The 15,830-nt window shown below is 42.0% G+C and overlaps 1 protein-coding gene across 1 annotated transcript; it reads left to right on the forward strand.

Moving 5' to 3' along the window:
• The first annotated feature begins 1,109 nt into the window (after window positions 1–1,109).
• On the forward strand, window positions 1,110–10,524 carry RBFA (ribosome binding factor A). Its single transcript, XM_080339969.1, is given in 9 exon segments — window positions 1,110–1,145; window positions 1,147–1,247; window positions 1,249–1,377; window positions 1,920–1,962; window positions 2,639–2,815; window positions 5,347–5,459; window positions 6,460–6,544; window positions 7,858–7,931; window positions 9,563–10,524. Coding segments are annotated over 9 exon segments (1,134 nt in total). The 5' UTR covers window positions 1,110–1,124; the 3' UTR covers window positions 9,954–10,524.
• The last annotated feature ends 5,306 nt before the right edge of the window (window positions 10,525–15,830 follow it).

Below are 15,830 nucleotides of genomic sequence, written 5' to 3' on the forward strand. Positions count from 1 at the left end.
AGCCACCTGCATTTAATGTGGATGCCTTTAGTGTTTATCCCAATGTGAGGAAACGGTAATTTGACCACTCTTGTGTCATGATCCTATGTGTGTTATATGGATAACGTGTAATGCATGGCTTTAAATTATTTAAATAACTAAAAGTGATTCTGTGTGGAAAACTGCAGTGTTTTGTCATGAACTTCAATGAAAGACTCATGAGTCACATAATCACACAGAATCACAGAATGTCGGGGATTGGAAAGGACCTCAAAAGATCATCTAGTCCAATCCCCCCGCCAGAGCAGAAACATCTAGATGAGGTTACACAGGAAGACGTCCAGGTGGGTTTTGAATGTCTCCAGAGAAAGACACTCCACAGCCTCCCTGGGCAGCCTGTTCCAGTGTTCTGTTACTCTCACTGAGAAGAAGTTTCTTCTCATATTTAAAAGAAACCTCCTGTGTTCCAGTTTGTATCCATTGCCCCTTCTCCTATCATTGGTTGTCACCAAGAAGAGCCTGGCTCCATCCTCATGACACTCACCCTTTACATATTTATAAACATTAATGAGGTCACCCCTCAGTCTCCTCCAAGCTAAAGAGACCCAGCTCCCTCAGCCTTTTCTCATAAGGGAGATGCTCCACTCCCTTCATCATCTTTGTTACCCTGTGCTGGACTCTCTTCTCCAGCAGTTCCCTGTCCTTCTTAAACTGAGGGGCCCAGAACTGGTCCATAGTCCATAGTCTCGTGTTCGTGTACTTTATTTTTCCTGCATGCTCTTAAAATGGCCCGTCGGCACACCACCAAACTGAAAGACATTTGCGTCGTGCTCTAGTGCCGCCGCCGAACCGCATGGCCGGGCAGAGCACAGTCAGCGTGTCCGCCCGGCTGTTCCTGCCGCCCCGGCAGCAACGCTTGTCCTTGGGGAACAGCTTGCAAGGCCTTTGCTGGGGCGGCCTTTTCATGGGAAGGCATCAACTGTGTTTATTTTCACTTCCAAGATAACTCACCAAGTAACAGAGTCTGTGCCTGGGTTTGCCTGCACGGGACGAGGCTGTGTCTGTTTACGAGCTGTTTCCCAGCCGCGCGGGTCCGCCCTTGCGCCTGTGCCCGGGCAGCTCTGCCCCCGGTTCCCACCCGGACTATGCAGGGCCGCCCACCAGCATCGCCGTGACCGCCGGGGCGCTGCAGCCTCGGGCCGCCGCGCCGCGAGGGGGAGCCGGCACCGCCGGGCGGCCGCCGTGGGGAGGTTCACAGCGCCGGGCCGGGCCGGGCCGCGGCGGCAGCATGTGGGGCTCCCGGGCGGCGGCGGTGCTGCCGTGGTGCCGGGCGCTCCGGAGCTCCGCCGCCCTGGGCGGTACCAGGCACCTGCTGAAGAAAATGCTCCGCAAAAACAAGTAGGTGCGGGGGCTTCGGTCGGGCCGGGCAGCTGGCGTGCGGCGGGCCCGTCCTCCCTCCGGCGGTGCGGGGCTGCCTGCGGCCTGGCGAGCGTGCTCCCCGCCGACGGAACCGCACCCCGGGCCGGGACGAGGCGCCGGCGAAGCTGTGCGAGGAGTGCGGGGCTGGGGGTGCCCCCGTGGGCCCGGCGGCCCGGGGAGGGCCGCACTGCCGCCCCAGGTCGCCCTGCGAGCGGCGCCTCCAGTGCCCGTGGGGCTCCGGTACCGGCGCTTCACTTGCTGCGCCAAGTGACACCCGTCTCTGAAGAAACATTCGGGTCGTTCTTTCCCCACTCCCCGCGCAGCTTCGGCCGTGGGTGGGAGCGCTGCTCCCCCACCGCCTCCTAGCCTGTGACCCCTCTGGGGAAACCCACTCGCGGGCATGAAAACCTGGGTGTTGTCCTTGTGCCTTCAGGGGGGTAGCGTTGTAATTGCACGGGGAACACATTGTTGCTCTGAGCTGCTGAAATATAAAGCTGATTTCCCTTTCTTTTTTCCAAAAGAAAGAAGTTTTGGTATGACAGCCCTACCCTGGGATCTAAGATGGTGAGTGCAAGCTTCTGAGGTGTTGCATTTAGCTGTGCCAGGAGGAACAAGCTTGTGCTTCTGCAGTTGTGTCTAACTTGGGGGAAAGCTTTTTCTGGTGCAGAAGTAGCAGAATTTTGTGAATGAACACTAGGGCTCCAATTTCACTATGACATACCAGGGTTGCTGTCAGAAGCTGTTCTGCTCCCCACAGCCTTTTCCTCTTCTATGCTCATCTTTCATCCACAGCAGCACCTCTCTTGCATGCTCTTGAGCCCATAGTAGAGAACTGATCCAGATTAAAGTTTCTGTATACCAGCTTAGTTTTACTTTTATAGAAAACAATTTTTTTTTCTCCAAACAAGCAATGCTTTCTAGTTAATACATGCTGTATTTTAGAAAAGTTGCTATAAAATAATGAACTAAGAAACCTTCACTGTAATACATGAAGGTGAAAGATTTTGTGAACAGAAATATTCTTTATTGAAACACCTGATACATAAGACCTATGCAAAGCCTTCATAGCTCCAGTAATGGTATTCTAAGAGCATACTTATTGGAGTGCACAAAACTGTACATAATTACCTAATACAAGTTTGTAACTACTGATTAATGGGTTTTTTTCCTTTTGTGTTTTGTGGGGTTTTTTGTTTGTTTTTGTTTGGGTTTTGTTTGTGGCTTTGGGGTTTTTTTTTAGATGTATAAACCAACCAAGATGGCCTCTGTACTGAAAAATGACCAGACAAAAACTAGGAAGGAAGATAACATACGCTGCAGAGTCTTGAATGGTCTTATCCATAAAGCTGTGGCAGAGATGATGAGTACCTGTGAAGTTAATCAAGAACTTTATGATCTCAAGCTGGAAATTTGCAAGGCAAGTGCCAAAGCTACAGCTTGTGTTGAGCCCCCCTGACTGTGCCCTGAGGTCGGCGTGGTGCCCCAAAGGAGCTCCCCTGGTGTTGTGCGCAAGAGGAGTTTTGCTGCATTGCAGCTGATGTGGCACGACATAGCAAGATGAGGCGCTGGAGTCACCTGGTGTGCTAGGAAAAATTTGCCACTGTTGTATGTGGCTCAGTAAACCTTTGACACTATAATACAAATGCAACTTAGGCCAACTAAATGGTAATTATCTTGGTATGGCTTTTTTTTTCTGTCACTCAAACTATTTGCCACTATTTGTCACTATTTGCCTTGTCCTTTCAGAAGGAGGACCCTCGTTTTACCAATGTAAACCTGTCTTTCCAAGAGTCTTTTTGTGCAGCTGTGTGAGAGTTGATACGTCTTTGTGTCCCTCACTATCATCATTACACAGGCAGAGGACCTAAGTGGGGCATAAGCTTAGTTCAAAAAAAAGGGCAAGCCTTAGAAAATGGAGTTGGCAAGCAAGTTTCCAGAAAGAATTGGAATTTGTACTTAATTGTAGCTAGTGTGGTCATAATTCATGGGTTTGAAAGGGATGTTAAAGCTCTGATTCAAGAACTAAGTCAGTCTCTACATTCTTTGTTGTCTGTAGTTTTTCCTTCTACAATTGCTGTTGTTAAGATTAAATGAAAATAGCTTGATGGACTTAGCTTTGTTAGTTAGAAATATGGAAAAAAATGCACCTCATAGCTGCATCTGTGACAAGGAGTTTGTCATTTATGATTGAAATGTGTTTTTGCCAGCTGAATTCATTCTGTTTTCAGGCAAGTGATTAAAATTACATGAGCAAGATTAATCTTTTGGCTACATATGTGCAATATCCTTTATACAGTATTTTTTTCTCTCTCTCTAGGGCTTTGAGGATTTCTTGTCTAACTCGGATGGCATGTCTGCACATAGAAATACTGGCTGTTGTAGGCAAGCCACAGCACTTTCAGGAGATGTTTCTGTAAATGAAATAACTTATAAATGGAAGAAGGAGAGAAACAGCCTTCTTTCAAATACAGTGCAGATTTTATTATAACTGTCTGGTGCTTGTTGTTTGTGCTGCTCTGGGATGTGGCTGAGACTCAGTTCTGATTTACTCATGAGCTGATTCTGGTCTGATATAGTTTCTTCCATTATCAAAAGAAATCTTCTAGTAGGCTTTCTGCAGTCCATCAGATTTTTTTTTTTGGGGGGGGTATCAAAAGTTAAAATTACATAATAATAATAATAATAATACAGATAAAAATCATGCTTCAGGCTTGATACATCAAACTTTTATCCACTCAATAACATCACTTAAGTGGTGATGAAGAAATGGCTTGCATCAGATAGGGTTGGTTAGGTGCTTACATTAGACTCAGCATGGGAGATAGAGAGGGTTGATCCTGCGTTAGAAACAGCTGGGTAGTGAATGGTGCTTTTTTTTTAATGAGTGGCAGGTTTGGTGAGAAAGGAGTTATTTACTAGTGGAAAAAATCAGTATCTGCTTTGGGTTTTGGGGACAGTGCATTCTGGCCTATGAAAGAGTAGCACTGTCAACAGCAGACTCTTGATGCAGTTTTCACTCCTGGGAATACTCTGATGGAGTTGTCTTTTCCTGCTAATGTCTATAGACACCTGTTGGTTTCTGGACTAGATGACCTCTGAACTGTGCCTTCCAATGAGTAGTTTATGCTTTCTCCTCCCTCTTCCTCAGCTCTTTCCTTCAGTTGAGCCAGAGAGGTTATTAGAAGTTTGCGGAGTGTACCCTTCTAGTGAGAAACTGTTCTTTAAGGTGCTGCCAGATGCGATGCATAACAGTTAGTGAAGTCTTTCAGAATCCAATTTGTATTTCAGAAGTTTATTCTTCAGGAAGATAGTCAGTCTATCTCATGTGTGTTTCATCGCCTGCACACTGTGCGTTTTCAATTTCATACATTACAGCTATGGATATCATCTGTTAGTGAGCCAGAGGTTCAGGCACAGGAGGTGCCCAGCAGGCTTTAGACCTGGAGGGACTCTTACAGTGGCATGGAGGGGATTCTTTTTTCTGTCAATATTAAAACCAAACTCTGGGTGACAGCAAACCAGGCAGTGTCACAGGTCCTTCTTTAGCGGAAACTTACACTTTCCAAACAGCATGCTGTAAATTGTTATTCTGGACTTTTCTTGATGGTAGCACCAGCACATTGATGAAATGTAGCACTGTCAGTAACGTACAGATGCTGACAGACTTCTCCTCCGTTTAATTACAGTTGAAGGGGAGATCAGGCACTGACTTACTTAAATCAAAAAAAGTCGTTTCAGTTACGGAATGTAAATCTTATTTGGTGTTAAATTACATGGTGCTTTTATAGAGGTTGAGTTTTGGTTCTAAAGAGCAGAGATGGATGAAGAGATTCTCCTAGGAATTTACATATCCAGTTTGGGTCATTGTATGCTTATTCATGAATTAGAGACTTTGTTGTATATGGTGTGTATATATCTCATTTTAAATAAACTTCTGTCTTCTTGCAGGTGTCCTTGGCATCAAACTTTTCAGCATGTCGTATATACTGGAATCCTGCTGCTACTATGGAGGAAGAAAGTTATGTTGAGAGCGTACTGCGGAAGAGTGCTCCACGTATACGGTACTGCGATGCGATAAACAGACCACTTCATAAGTTCATAGCCATGTACTAGTACTGTATCTTAAGTATTTCTGATAATCTGTATCTGACCTGTTAGGATGCTTTAGGTTTTTAGATATTTGGAGTCAGAGCATCTTCTGTGATGAACCTCACAGGGAAGGATGCCCCTGTCAGACCAGCTGTGTGTTCATTGTACTAGTGATGGTGGGCTGGATATGCTGTGCACGGCAGTAAGCCAGAATATGATGTTGCACAAGAGGACTGACAATTACAACAAGTATTTCTGATACCAAAAAATAAATGGCGGGATGCTACCTTGTGTTGTGATGCTTTTAAACATTTTTGGTAGCGGATCCAGTGAGTTTTCAGGATATCATAGAGATATTGTCTCTCCCTCTTTTCTTGGCTTACCCTCTGCTGTCCAGCCAGTGTGTTGAAGGATCAGGACTTCTTTCCATGGGGAAGCTGGCATTGAAGCATACTTGTAGAGCCATTTCCTTTCCCCATTTCCCTAACACTATGTAATTCCTTCTGCAGCACAATGCACTCTTCTATTCCCTACACCTTCCACTTTTTGAGAAGGAATGTTGGCTGGGAAGAAGACGAGTGGAGCCCTGCCAGTCCCTCCTCCAGAGAGCATGTAGGACTCGTCCTGCTGCAAGGGCTCCATCCCCCACTGCTCTCACTCCTATGATGGGGATAAGGAAGCCAAAGGAAGTGGGGAAAGGCCTGAGCCACCCTGTATATATAGGAGACAAATCTAATATCATTAATACTCAGTGGGATCTGCAGCTAGTAGTTTTTGTATTGTTGCACATTCAGAGTTGGGATTCCGCAGTGACGTATTGCTCAGCACTAACCTGAGTGGATACCCATCAGGCTAAGTTTTGCAAACCATATCCTTAGATTTGCAGTACTGCTGGAGCTACTTTAACGTATTTTATCTGTTCTGGAGGTGCTGTACTGTTACTCATACTGGCGGATGCTGTGTTTTTGCCAGGTATCTCCTGACGAGTCAGCAGATTCTAGGAAATGTACCCCCAATAGTATTTGTAAAAGACAAACAAGCTGCAGCCATAAAAGAGGTAATTGTAATCTTTGACTCACGTTCCTGAAGTGCCTTATTCTTGATGTGTTACTATTACAGTCAATTACTGTTAATGACTTACAGGCTCATGTGGTGTGTATTAGCAGAGCTGGAAGGGCTGACAAGAATTTCAGACTCTCTAGAAGTGCAATATGCTGATCCACAGTGCAAATGTTTTTCACCTGCACTAGCATCAACAAAAAGCACAAGAATAGAAATAAACTAAACTCTTCTGAAATTTCTTAATATTAGTTATTACACTGCCCCAAATCAACACAAGAAATCCTACACAAGAAGTAACAAGTGATTATGGAAGCACCTTGTCATTACTGTTACTCCTTTATTAACATACCTAGATGGAGCTACAGATACTTATTCCTGCAGGTCCTACCTTTCAGGTCTGTTATTGTGGAACATGTTCCATTAATCATTGTTTCTCAAACTTTATTAAATGACCACGTGGTCTTTTTGAAGAAGAAAACCCCTGGGTTATCTTCAAGTTCAGTTCATAGGCACCAAGAAAGTTAATCACACAAGACAAGTAAAAACCCTCCATAAATAGCTTCTGTCAGTGAATAGCGCTGGGAAGCACTTAGCTGGATCATATTTTCATACATTACAGATCATCACATTTATGTAATACACAGATTCGAATAACAGAGCTTGAAATAACATAGCTGAACCTGATTTTTAAGTATTGGAAGATGGAGAAGTACTATCCAATTCAGCTCCTAGAATAATATGTTGAATTCGAAGGGAAGTAATGTAAAGAAAAGTAGGAGTAAAAATTTCAAATAAGATAAAACTTTCACAATTAGGTATAGTCTATAAGCACTGGATATACTAGATTTGTAGCATTTACTAGTTAGGTGCCATGCTAAAAGGGAGTGGGGAACTCAATATTAACATGCAGTAGAAATACAAACTCGCAAAGGGGGAAGAAATGAAAAAAATCCCAATGTAAGGATGTTATGAAAAAGTATTTGCAAGACTTAAGTAAAGCCAAGTAAAACGAAAATTATGTATGTCACACAATACTTAGCCAACTGTTCAGAATGTGCATTAGGCAAAAAAAATTTGTAATAATCCCTGGATCACATATGCTATTTGACACAAACTTCCCAGGCAAGAAGTAAAAGCAGTTCCATGTAAGTGGAGGAAAAGGCTGTTTTGAAATGGTTTTGCTAAATATTCCAAATATGTAGAAAATAAAATATTTCCTGTTTGATATTTGTCTGTTTCTTGTGTAGGTGTGGACAAAGTAAATTTAATACAGTGCCTTTAATATGTATTGTGTCCATGTGTTCATAGATTGAGGAATTACTGTCAATTGCTGATTTTGGACCTCCAGAAGAAGTAGAAACATTATCTCGGAATGATTCCAGGTGGGTTTTTTGAATCAGAATTGTACAAGTGTTTTCGTCTCTGTTGGCCAACTTAAATTGAGTACTATTTAACATGACAGAAAGTATATTTTAATTAGATATGTACATTGTTGTTATCTCAGAGTTCGGCAAATGGTTTTATGAGGAAATAGAAAGTAGAAGAGATAGACATTTTGGAAGACATTACCGAAAAGGCATCTCGGCTTTTAAAGAGATTAGTTGGGCCGTTTTATTAACAGAAGAGGCTACAGAATAGCCTAGGAAAAAAACCTAATATGTTGTCATCCCAGAACTTAAATGTAGAGGACAGTGTTTTATTTTGTGGCTTAAGCTTTCTTTACCAATGTTACACCCATTTATTAAAATTAAGGGAAAATATTTCTTCTTATATATGCTCTGGTTTACTTTCATGTTTTAGTGCAGACACATTTTCGTAGGGTATTTTATTGTTGGTTCTTGTGCACAGGTACCTTGCTGTGGACAGGTTTGCAAATATGGACAGGGAAAGTCTATTTGGACCTCTGTTAAGCTGTGGAGAATGACTGAATTGTTGCTTGTAACAGCATGGTGTATACACTTCCAGAGGCAACTAACCCATAAGGTGATACCAGATCACAGTCTTTGAAATCAGCAGTTTGATGTCTATACTCTGAGTGACATAGTCATCAGACTTGTTACTTGCAGACTTTTAAGAGGGAAACATTTTAGAATTTCTGAGAATTCACAACTCAATGTGTTTGTGATAATTAAAAAAGAAAATGCTTTGCAGTAGTAATAGATGTTTCTTGCTGGTAGTTTCCTCAAGAGGATAAAAACTATAAAAACTTTACATTTACCAGTGTTCCTTTACTTGGTCGCTTTTTTGTGATATAAGTTTGGATTTTTACAAATGAGCACAAGTTTACTGATTAATCTCCATAAGTTAATTTAGCATTTTTCTGTGAGGGATTTTTGGCTTTTGAGGGATAGGGCTGAACAATCTATTGCAATAATGGTTCTGTGGACTGGGTGCTCTCAAAGCCAACAGCCTTGCACTTGTGTGCTGCAGTCTGTTGCTGGAAATGCCTTTTGTGCTTTAATGTCTCACAAGACTCTTAATTAGGTGCAAATCAGAAGTAGTTTCCTGGGGGAAATCACTGTTGTGACAGACTTTCCCCACAGAGCACCTAACATCTTCCTCTGTTTGTGTCTCATGGAAATACTTAAGTCCAGCTTAAGGTGCAATATGCTGTCATTCATATGCCTGTCTGATGTGTTCTGGGCACAGGCTGCTGCTTCTTGGTTCTTGGCAGAGCTGGGAGAAGTCTGATGTCCTTGGGGCTCCGAGGTGTAGTGCTCACTGTTACCTGCACACACCTTTTCCCAGAAACAGGCAGTTTCATCTGGAATGTAGTTGCTTTATTGGCTTCCTCCCATTGAATCTGTTGACACAGGCTGTCCTTGGACACAAAGAATGGTGGTTTCTCTTCCTTTTTAACAATAGGGAGTACAATGCTGAACACAGTGCGCTAATAAAGTCAAACTGAAAACTTCAGTTTATTTCCGTGTTACTCAAGCTGTCAAAATTAGCATTTCTCCTTAAAATATACACAGGGAAAAAAATCTCACAATGTTTATTTTCCTTTCCACAGTGAACTTTTCTCTTCAGCAACTCAATCCTCAGATTCACCCATGCAGTCTAATCTCTTTGGCATTGATCATGAGCTGCTGAATAAGCAGATAATGGACTTCAAAAGACTGAAAGTCTCAAGAGATATACAAAGCATTGCCTGGACAGAAGAGCATGAGCAGCAGCTTTCTAAGATTCAAAAGAAAATGAAAAAGAAGAAAACAAAGAATCCTCCTGATGATGACATTACACCACAGAAATACTTACTGGACAGACACGAAGCTGATTACTGGGATGATAACACTGAATCAATGTCGAACTATGAGCTGGAGGATGAGTTACAGGAAGAGGTAGACAAATGGGAGGCAGATGGTGGCATAACTCTAAATCAGTCTACTGATAAACTGAAATGACGTGATAAAAGCCACTCCCTTGAAAGTGGAGGCTGCCAATAGCCAAAAAAAAAGACAGTTTAGTTTTGTACAGCCTGTTTACCACTTCCTCTTTCAAACTAATAGGTTTGCCATGTGGGCAGAGGTTTGCTAGCACGAGGTGTGTAAGAAGAACAAAAACGCTACTTGTGACATTCTATTAAGCAGCTTTTAAGTTGCTGCAGTTGTAGGACTTTCAACCAGAGTGCAGTTTTGTAATGGCAAAACATACATCGTGCACCACTGAGTTAAAACTTCTTGCAGTTCTGTTATTTCCAATAAAATTGTGGTTTCTGTGTAGATTTTTTTTTTTTTTTTTTTTTGAGTGATCTGGATAAAATAATCACGAAGTGATGGTGTCTGTTATTCTGATAATAATGACAGTGGCATTCAAAGAGCAGCCTTCAACACACAAAGGCCAGGACAGGGTACTCTCTAGAGGACCTACTTAATGGGGGAAATCTTTCCACAAGAAGGTAAGACTCATTGAAATTATGGCAAATAAAGTTACAACCCTGAAAGAAAATAAATGTATTTATTTTAGAATTCAGGACTTTACAGTTGTGCAAGCAGAACTGCAACCAGTAAAGAATGGAGAACTGCTCATTTGTTGGGTAAAATTTGGCCAAGCATTGACTGTGGTGGAAAAAATTTATTAAAGATGGAGAAAAAGCAGCAGGGAAAAATGCCTCAGTAACTGTTTTGAGATGTGGAAATGGGTGGGGAATCATATAAAAAGTGAGAATAAAGCTTTCTGGCTCAAAGCAAGTAAAAATAGTAGCATGAGTATATAAAGTCAGAAGGGCTGAAGCTTCAAAATCTAGTTATTACTAACAAAGTAGTAAAAAGGAATTCTGCCAGAAATAAGGTACATTTAATTCTATTAATTAATCTGCAAGTAAAGAAAGATAATGCAGAAGTTGCACAATAGTATGTTGCTCTAGTTTTTAAAAAAGATTTAAAAAACAGTGAGTATAAGCTCAAGATTATAAAAAATAGTCTAAAGGATTTTTAAGTTGAAGGGAAGAGTTCAGGTTGGCAAAGCACACTGAAATTCATTGTAGGTTATTTAATAATCCTCTTGATACAGGTTCTGAAGATTGATTGCCTGTAAGCATATGGAGAGGATATAGGCTATGAATGTCCATAGGATATTCCTATAAGCTGTTCAGAGCTTGTATTGAATAAGAGTCAGGATGTTATAAATGTATGCATCACTTCTACTAGGATACAAGCTGCAGCTCACGTTAGTACTTGCCTCATTTGAAGTAGGTGAATAATCCCACAAATCCCAGTGTGCGTTGTTTGGGCTTTCCAGGAGTTCTTCCTAAATTCCATGGGATGGACACACTTTGAAGTAGATGCTTTAGTTTGTTTTCCAGCTAGTGAAGCTATTTATTGCATCAGAAACTGTTCATGTGCAGTATCACTGTCAAAGCTAGCCATGGATTTGTTGCAACTTGGCAACAAAGCTCTTACATTATAGAATGAACAACAGGAATATGTTGATTGGTAATTGCTGAATGAACCCACAGAATATGAATGTCTATCTTTAGTTTCTGCTAACTAAAGGTTAAAAAAAAAGAAAACCAAACAACAACAACAACAAAAACCCAAACAAACAAACAACCCCCCCAAAAACCCACACCCAAACAAGAATTAAGAGAACAAAATTGATTACCTCTGCTTCTGGTTTACAAATTAGGTTTGCAGTTCATAGATTAGATTTCATTTAAAAAGAACCAAAACCACTCTCATTGTCAGCCCTAATACTTCTACTCCCTTGTTAAGTGAGGGCAGTCAACTTCTTGCCACAGCTAACAGCAAAGGAGCCAGGCTTTGTTTGACTTGGATAGCTATAAAAGACAATAAATGTATATTACACTGTATGTGAGCAATACAAACAATAATCACTTGCAGAATCCTTTGATTTGTTTTTTATGCATCATATAACTACAGACGGGGAAGGAACTTCTGCAGCCTTCAGACGTATTTTGTCCTATATCTAACTCTGCAAGAGGATAAGTGAAGACAAAAAGGTTTTGGTTTAGATTTTGAAACTCTATAGAATGTGCCCTATCAAACCAGAAGAAAATCTTCGTTAACTTAGTTAACTTCGTTAACTAAGAATGAGTTGCATGCATGTTTTTCTTGCATTCAATCACTGCTGATAGCACATTGCTGCACTGCACTCATTTGTACTTTAATATGGTGAAAGACCAGTGATTCTTATAAACACCTGACTAACAAAACACCATACTTCAAATAGTAAGAATAAAAGTGTAGAAATGTTTGTCTATTGTGGTAATTACATCTGAGGTTTTTTGTAGTATGTTCTTCAGGTAGTCCATCTTACCTGGTGGGCTTTGCTCAAACTTACTGGAAAACAAATACTAATGGAGAACACTTGTAGTTAATTTCAGTTAGCTACTCTCTCTCTGGCTCCAAGGAATAGGTAAGGAAACCAAACAGGTAAGAAAACAAAGCCATGGGAACAGGCATAGTGTCCTGGTTTTGTTAAAAACAAGTTTCTCTTTCAGTGAATTTTGCCTGTCAGCTAAAGCCTTCATATTAACTGCATTTTCCTGGAGAACCAGACACATGTTTTGGTAAAACCTAGCAATGGAATGCAAACTTATTGATAAGCATGGATGGACATCTCGCGAGAGGGGCGACGAGGAACAACTGACCAACTGTGTATAACATTCCATTCACGTGAATACTTCATATAAAATGGGAGATCACGAGGATCTCGGCCCTTTCTTTCCCTTTTTTCCCTATGGCCGACATTAGGAGAGGACCTTGCTAGTCGTCCCTGCGAACTGAGGCCTAGTGACAGACTGAATCCAGTTCTGGTTGGCTGTGGAGTCTAATCCAGGACTTTGGGTGTCGGCTCTGCAGTTGCTGAGACTTTCAAGATTGGTTTTGTATATTTTGTATTATTTTCTCTATTCTTATTAATAGCATTAGTAAAGCATCTTTAATTTTTTCCAACTCTCTTCTCTCTGTCCTTCTTTTTTCCTCCCAATCGCCTGTCCTGAGTGGAAGGGGGGAGAGGGAGGGGCAAAAAGGGAGAAGTAGGGGGGGAGAGGGGGTTAACAATACATCTGCCAGGGTTTTATTGTCACCCCGCAATCTTAACCCTCAACACATAGTAAAATGGCAGTGCTACAGCAGGTGTTTTGAGATCTGTGGTGTCATGAAAAGGAGACAGGTTCTGCAGTTGGGTTCTGTGGCCTGTCATGGTTTTCAGCAAGTTACCTGGGACAACCTGGCATCATTTCAAATAATTAGTTTAATCTGCAGGTTCGAACAATATTTGTAGCCTTTCCTTGAACTGTCTGCAGTTGCAAGGTTTCTAAACTTTTTGTTATTGGTTGGGTGTTGGTAGTGGCTTTCCAGATAAAGCAATGCATATATGCTCCTGGCTCACACTGAAGGCAGAAGTCAGCTTTTACTCTCTTTGACACGAGCGTTTCAAGGGTGCTATATACTTGCTCGAGTGCTAGACCAAGTAGTCTGTTAGTAACTCCACTGGTGTGTGTCTTGGGAGAAGGAGGCTACTCCATTTCTACTATTTATTTCTTCAAAGGAAAACTTTGTTTCAGGGCTTTGGCATCAGTCCACAGCTGTGGTTCACAAGACCTTACTGACTTTATTGACATTGCTAACTTGTAATTGAAAATCATCACCTGATTCTGAGGAGAGGCTTTAATCAGTGAGGAAGGAGGAGCTGCTACTGCTGGACTCCAGGCAGCTTACTAAATCTTTGGCTGCAATCAGATCATAAAGAGCCTCCTAGGCACACAGGGTGGCTCCTGACAAAAAAAACCAAAACAAAACGTGGTACAATGGACCTTGTGTTCTCCTGTTGGCCTGATGACAAGCTGCAATGACAATCATAAAACCAGAACAGTTGAGGTGGCAAGGGACCTCTGTGGACTGTCTAGTCCAACCCTTCTGCTCAAAGCAAGGTCACCTACAGCAGGTTGCCCAGGGCTGTGTCCAGTCAGGCTCCAAGTATCTCCAAAGATGAAGACTCCAAAATCTCTCCCAGTGTTCAACCACCCTCACAGTAGAAAAGTGGGGTTTTTTGTTCAGACAAAATTTCCTGTGTTTCAGTTTCTGCCTGTTGCGTCTTCTGTCACTTGACTTCTCTGCACCTCCTATCAGATATTTATAAATGTTGCTAAGGTCCTCTTGAGTCCTCTCTTTTTGAGGCTGAATAGTCCTAGCTCTCTCAGTATCCCCTTGTATGTGAGATGCTCCATGCCCTATACTGTGAAAAATTAATAACACTGAAATAAATTATCATCTTAATATTGAGGCTATGTTTAAGTAGTTGCTAAGTGAGAAGCCAAGACTTGCTAAATACACGAAGCAGACAATTCAAAACAAAAATGCTACAGTCCAGAAGCACCTAACCCAGTCCTTGACCAACTCCTGAACTCCAGGGAACACCTGAACAGATTAAAATAAATCTCCATCCACCACAAACTTAGGACTAGAAAATATCTGGAACTAAAACAATAAAATACCTATCCAGCATAAATGCCATGGAAAGAAAACTGTGTCTCTCATTTGACAAGCTGATGGAAAGAAAGGATCAGCTGTGCTAGAGAAATCTTGTACCTTCATAAATGCTGAACTGAGCACCAAAGGTAGTTCCTGACTTTTTTTTCCTAGCCTGAGGTTTTTAAGCAGGCAAAAATCAATTGAGAAAAGTTTGTTGAAGATGAGGCAGCTTCATTCATGGAGCAAGTGCTGCTCACACAGGAAATCTGCCTTGCCCAAGTGCTTGGCTGGAGACCATGTCGTTTTTCTTGAGTGACCATCAAGCTGGGTTTTAACGATTACTGCCAAAAAATGAAGATGGAGGTTGTCAGTTAATAGACTCCAAATAGCTGCATCAATGGCAAATTTTTCTGGGGAGGAAGCTGAACTCTCTCCAAATAAACACTATGTTTCTTCATCTAACTTTTCACAGTTAATATATAATGAAAGAGCCATCAGAATGCTTAGTTCACATATTTCCTTTCCCTAGGCAGCACAAAAGATTTGAAGAGCAGACGTGCAGGCTGGTATGCCTGTTGCTAGCAGTGCTAGTTTTGCTTGGTAGATTCCACATGGTTATTATAGCTTATGGAGCGTGTGCCTCCTTAAAGAAATATTGAATAACTTAAATGAATATCCAAAACCAAAACAGTAAGCAGCGATATGCTCACATACCATCTCATTATTAGGAGGCATAAGAGTCAAATAGTTCATCACTGCTGCCAACTCATGTTCATCAACTCAATAGTTCATCACTCATGCCAACTCAAACACAGTTAAAGAAACTTGGTAAGAGCCCAGGGTGTGAAAGTGGTTAGTGGAGCTCAGAGCAGAGACACAAACACACTTATGCCAGGCTGCAAGGTGCTACACCAAGCACCTGTGTGCCTCCACGCATATAGGCAAGCCCTGAACAGGAGATGCATCTGGGTTTCCTCACATTTGCAGTCCTGCTTCCCTCCTGGCAGCAGTCAGTACAGCTGTTGAGCAGAACTTACCAGCAAGTAGGTATTGCGCCCAAAACATCTTAGAATCATAGAATGAATCATAGAATCATAGAATGTCCTGAGTTGGAAGGGACCCACAAGGATCACTAGTCCAACTCCGTCCCTGCACAGGACAACCCCACAGTTCACACCATGTGTGGATTGTCCAGTCTTTTCTTGGATATTGTCAGGCTTGGGGCCGTGACACCTCCCTGGGGAACCTGTTCCAGTGCTCCACCACCCTCTGGGGGAAGAACCTTTTCCTAATGTCCAACCTAAACCTCCCCTGGCACATCTTCCTGCCATTCCCTTGGGTTCT

This window comes from Nesoenas mayeri (genome assembly GCF_963082525.1).
Source record: "Nesoenas mayeri genome assembly, chromosome: 2".
In the NCBI taxonomy this organism is placed as follows: domain Eukaryota; kingdom Metazoa; phylum Chordata; class Aves; order Columbiformes; family Columbidae; genus Nesoenas; species Nesoenas mayeri.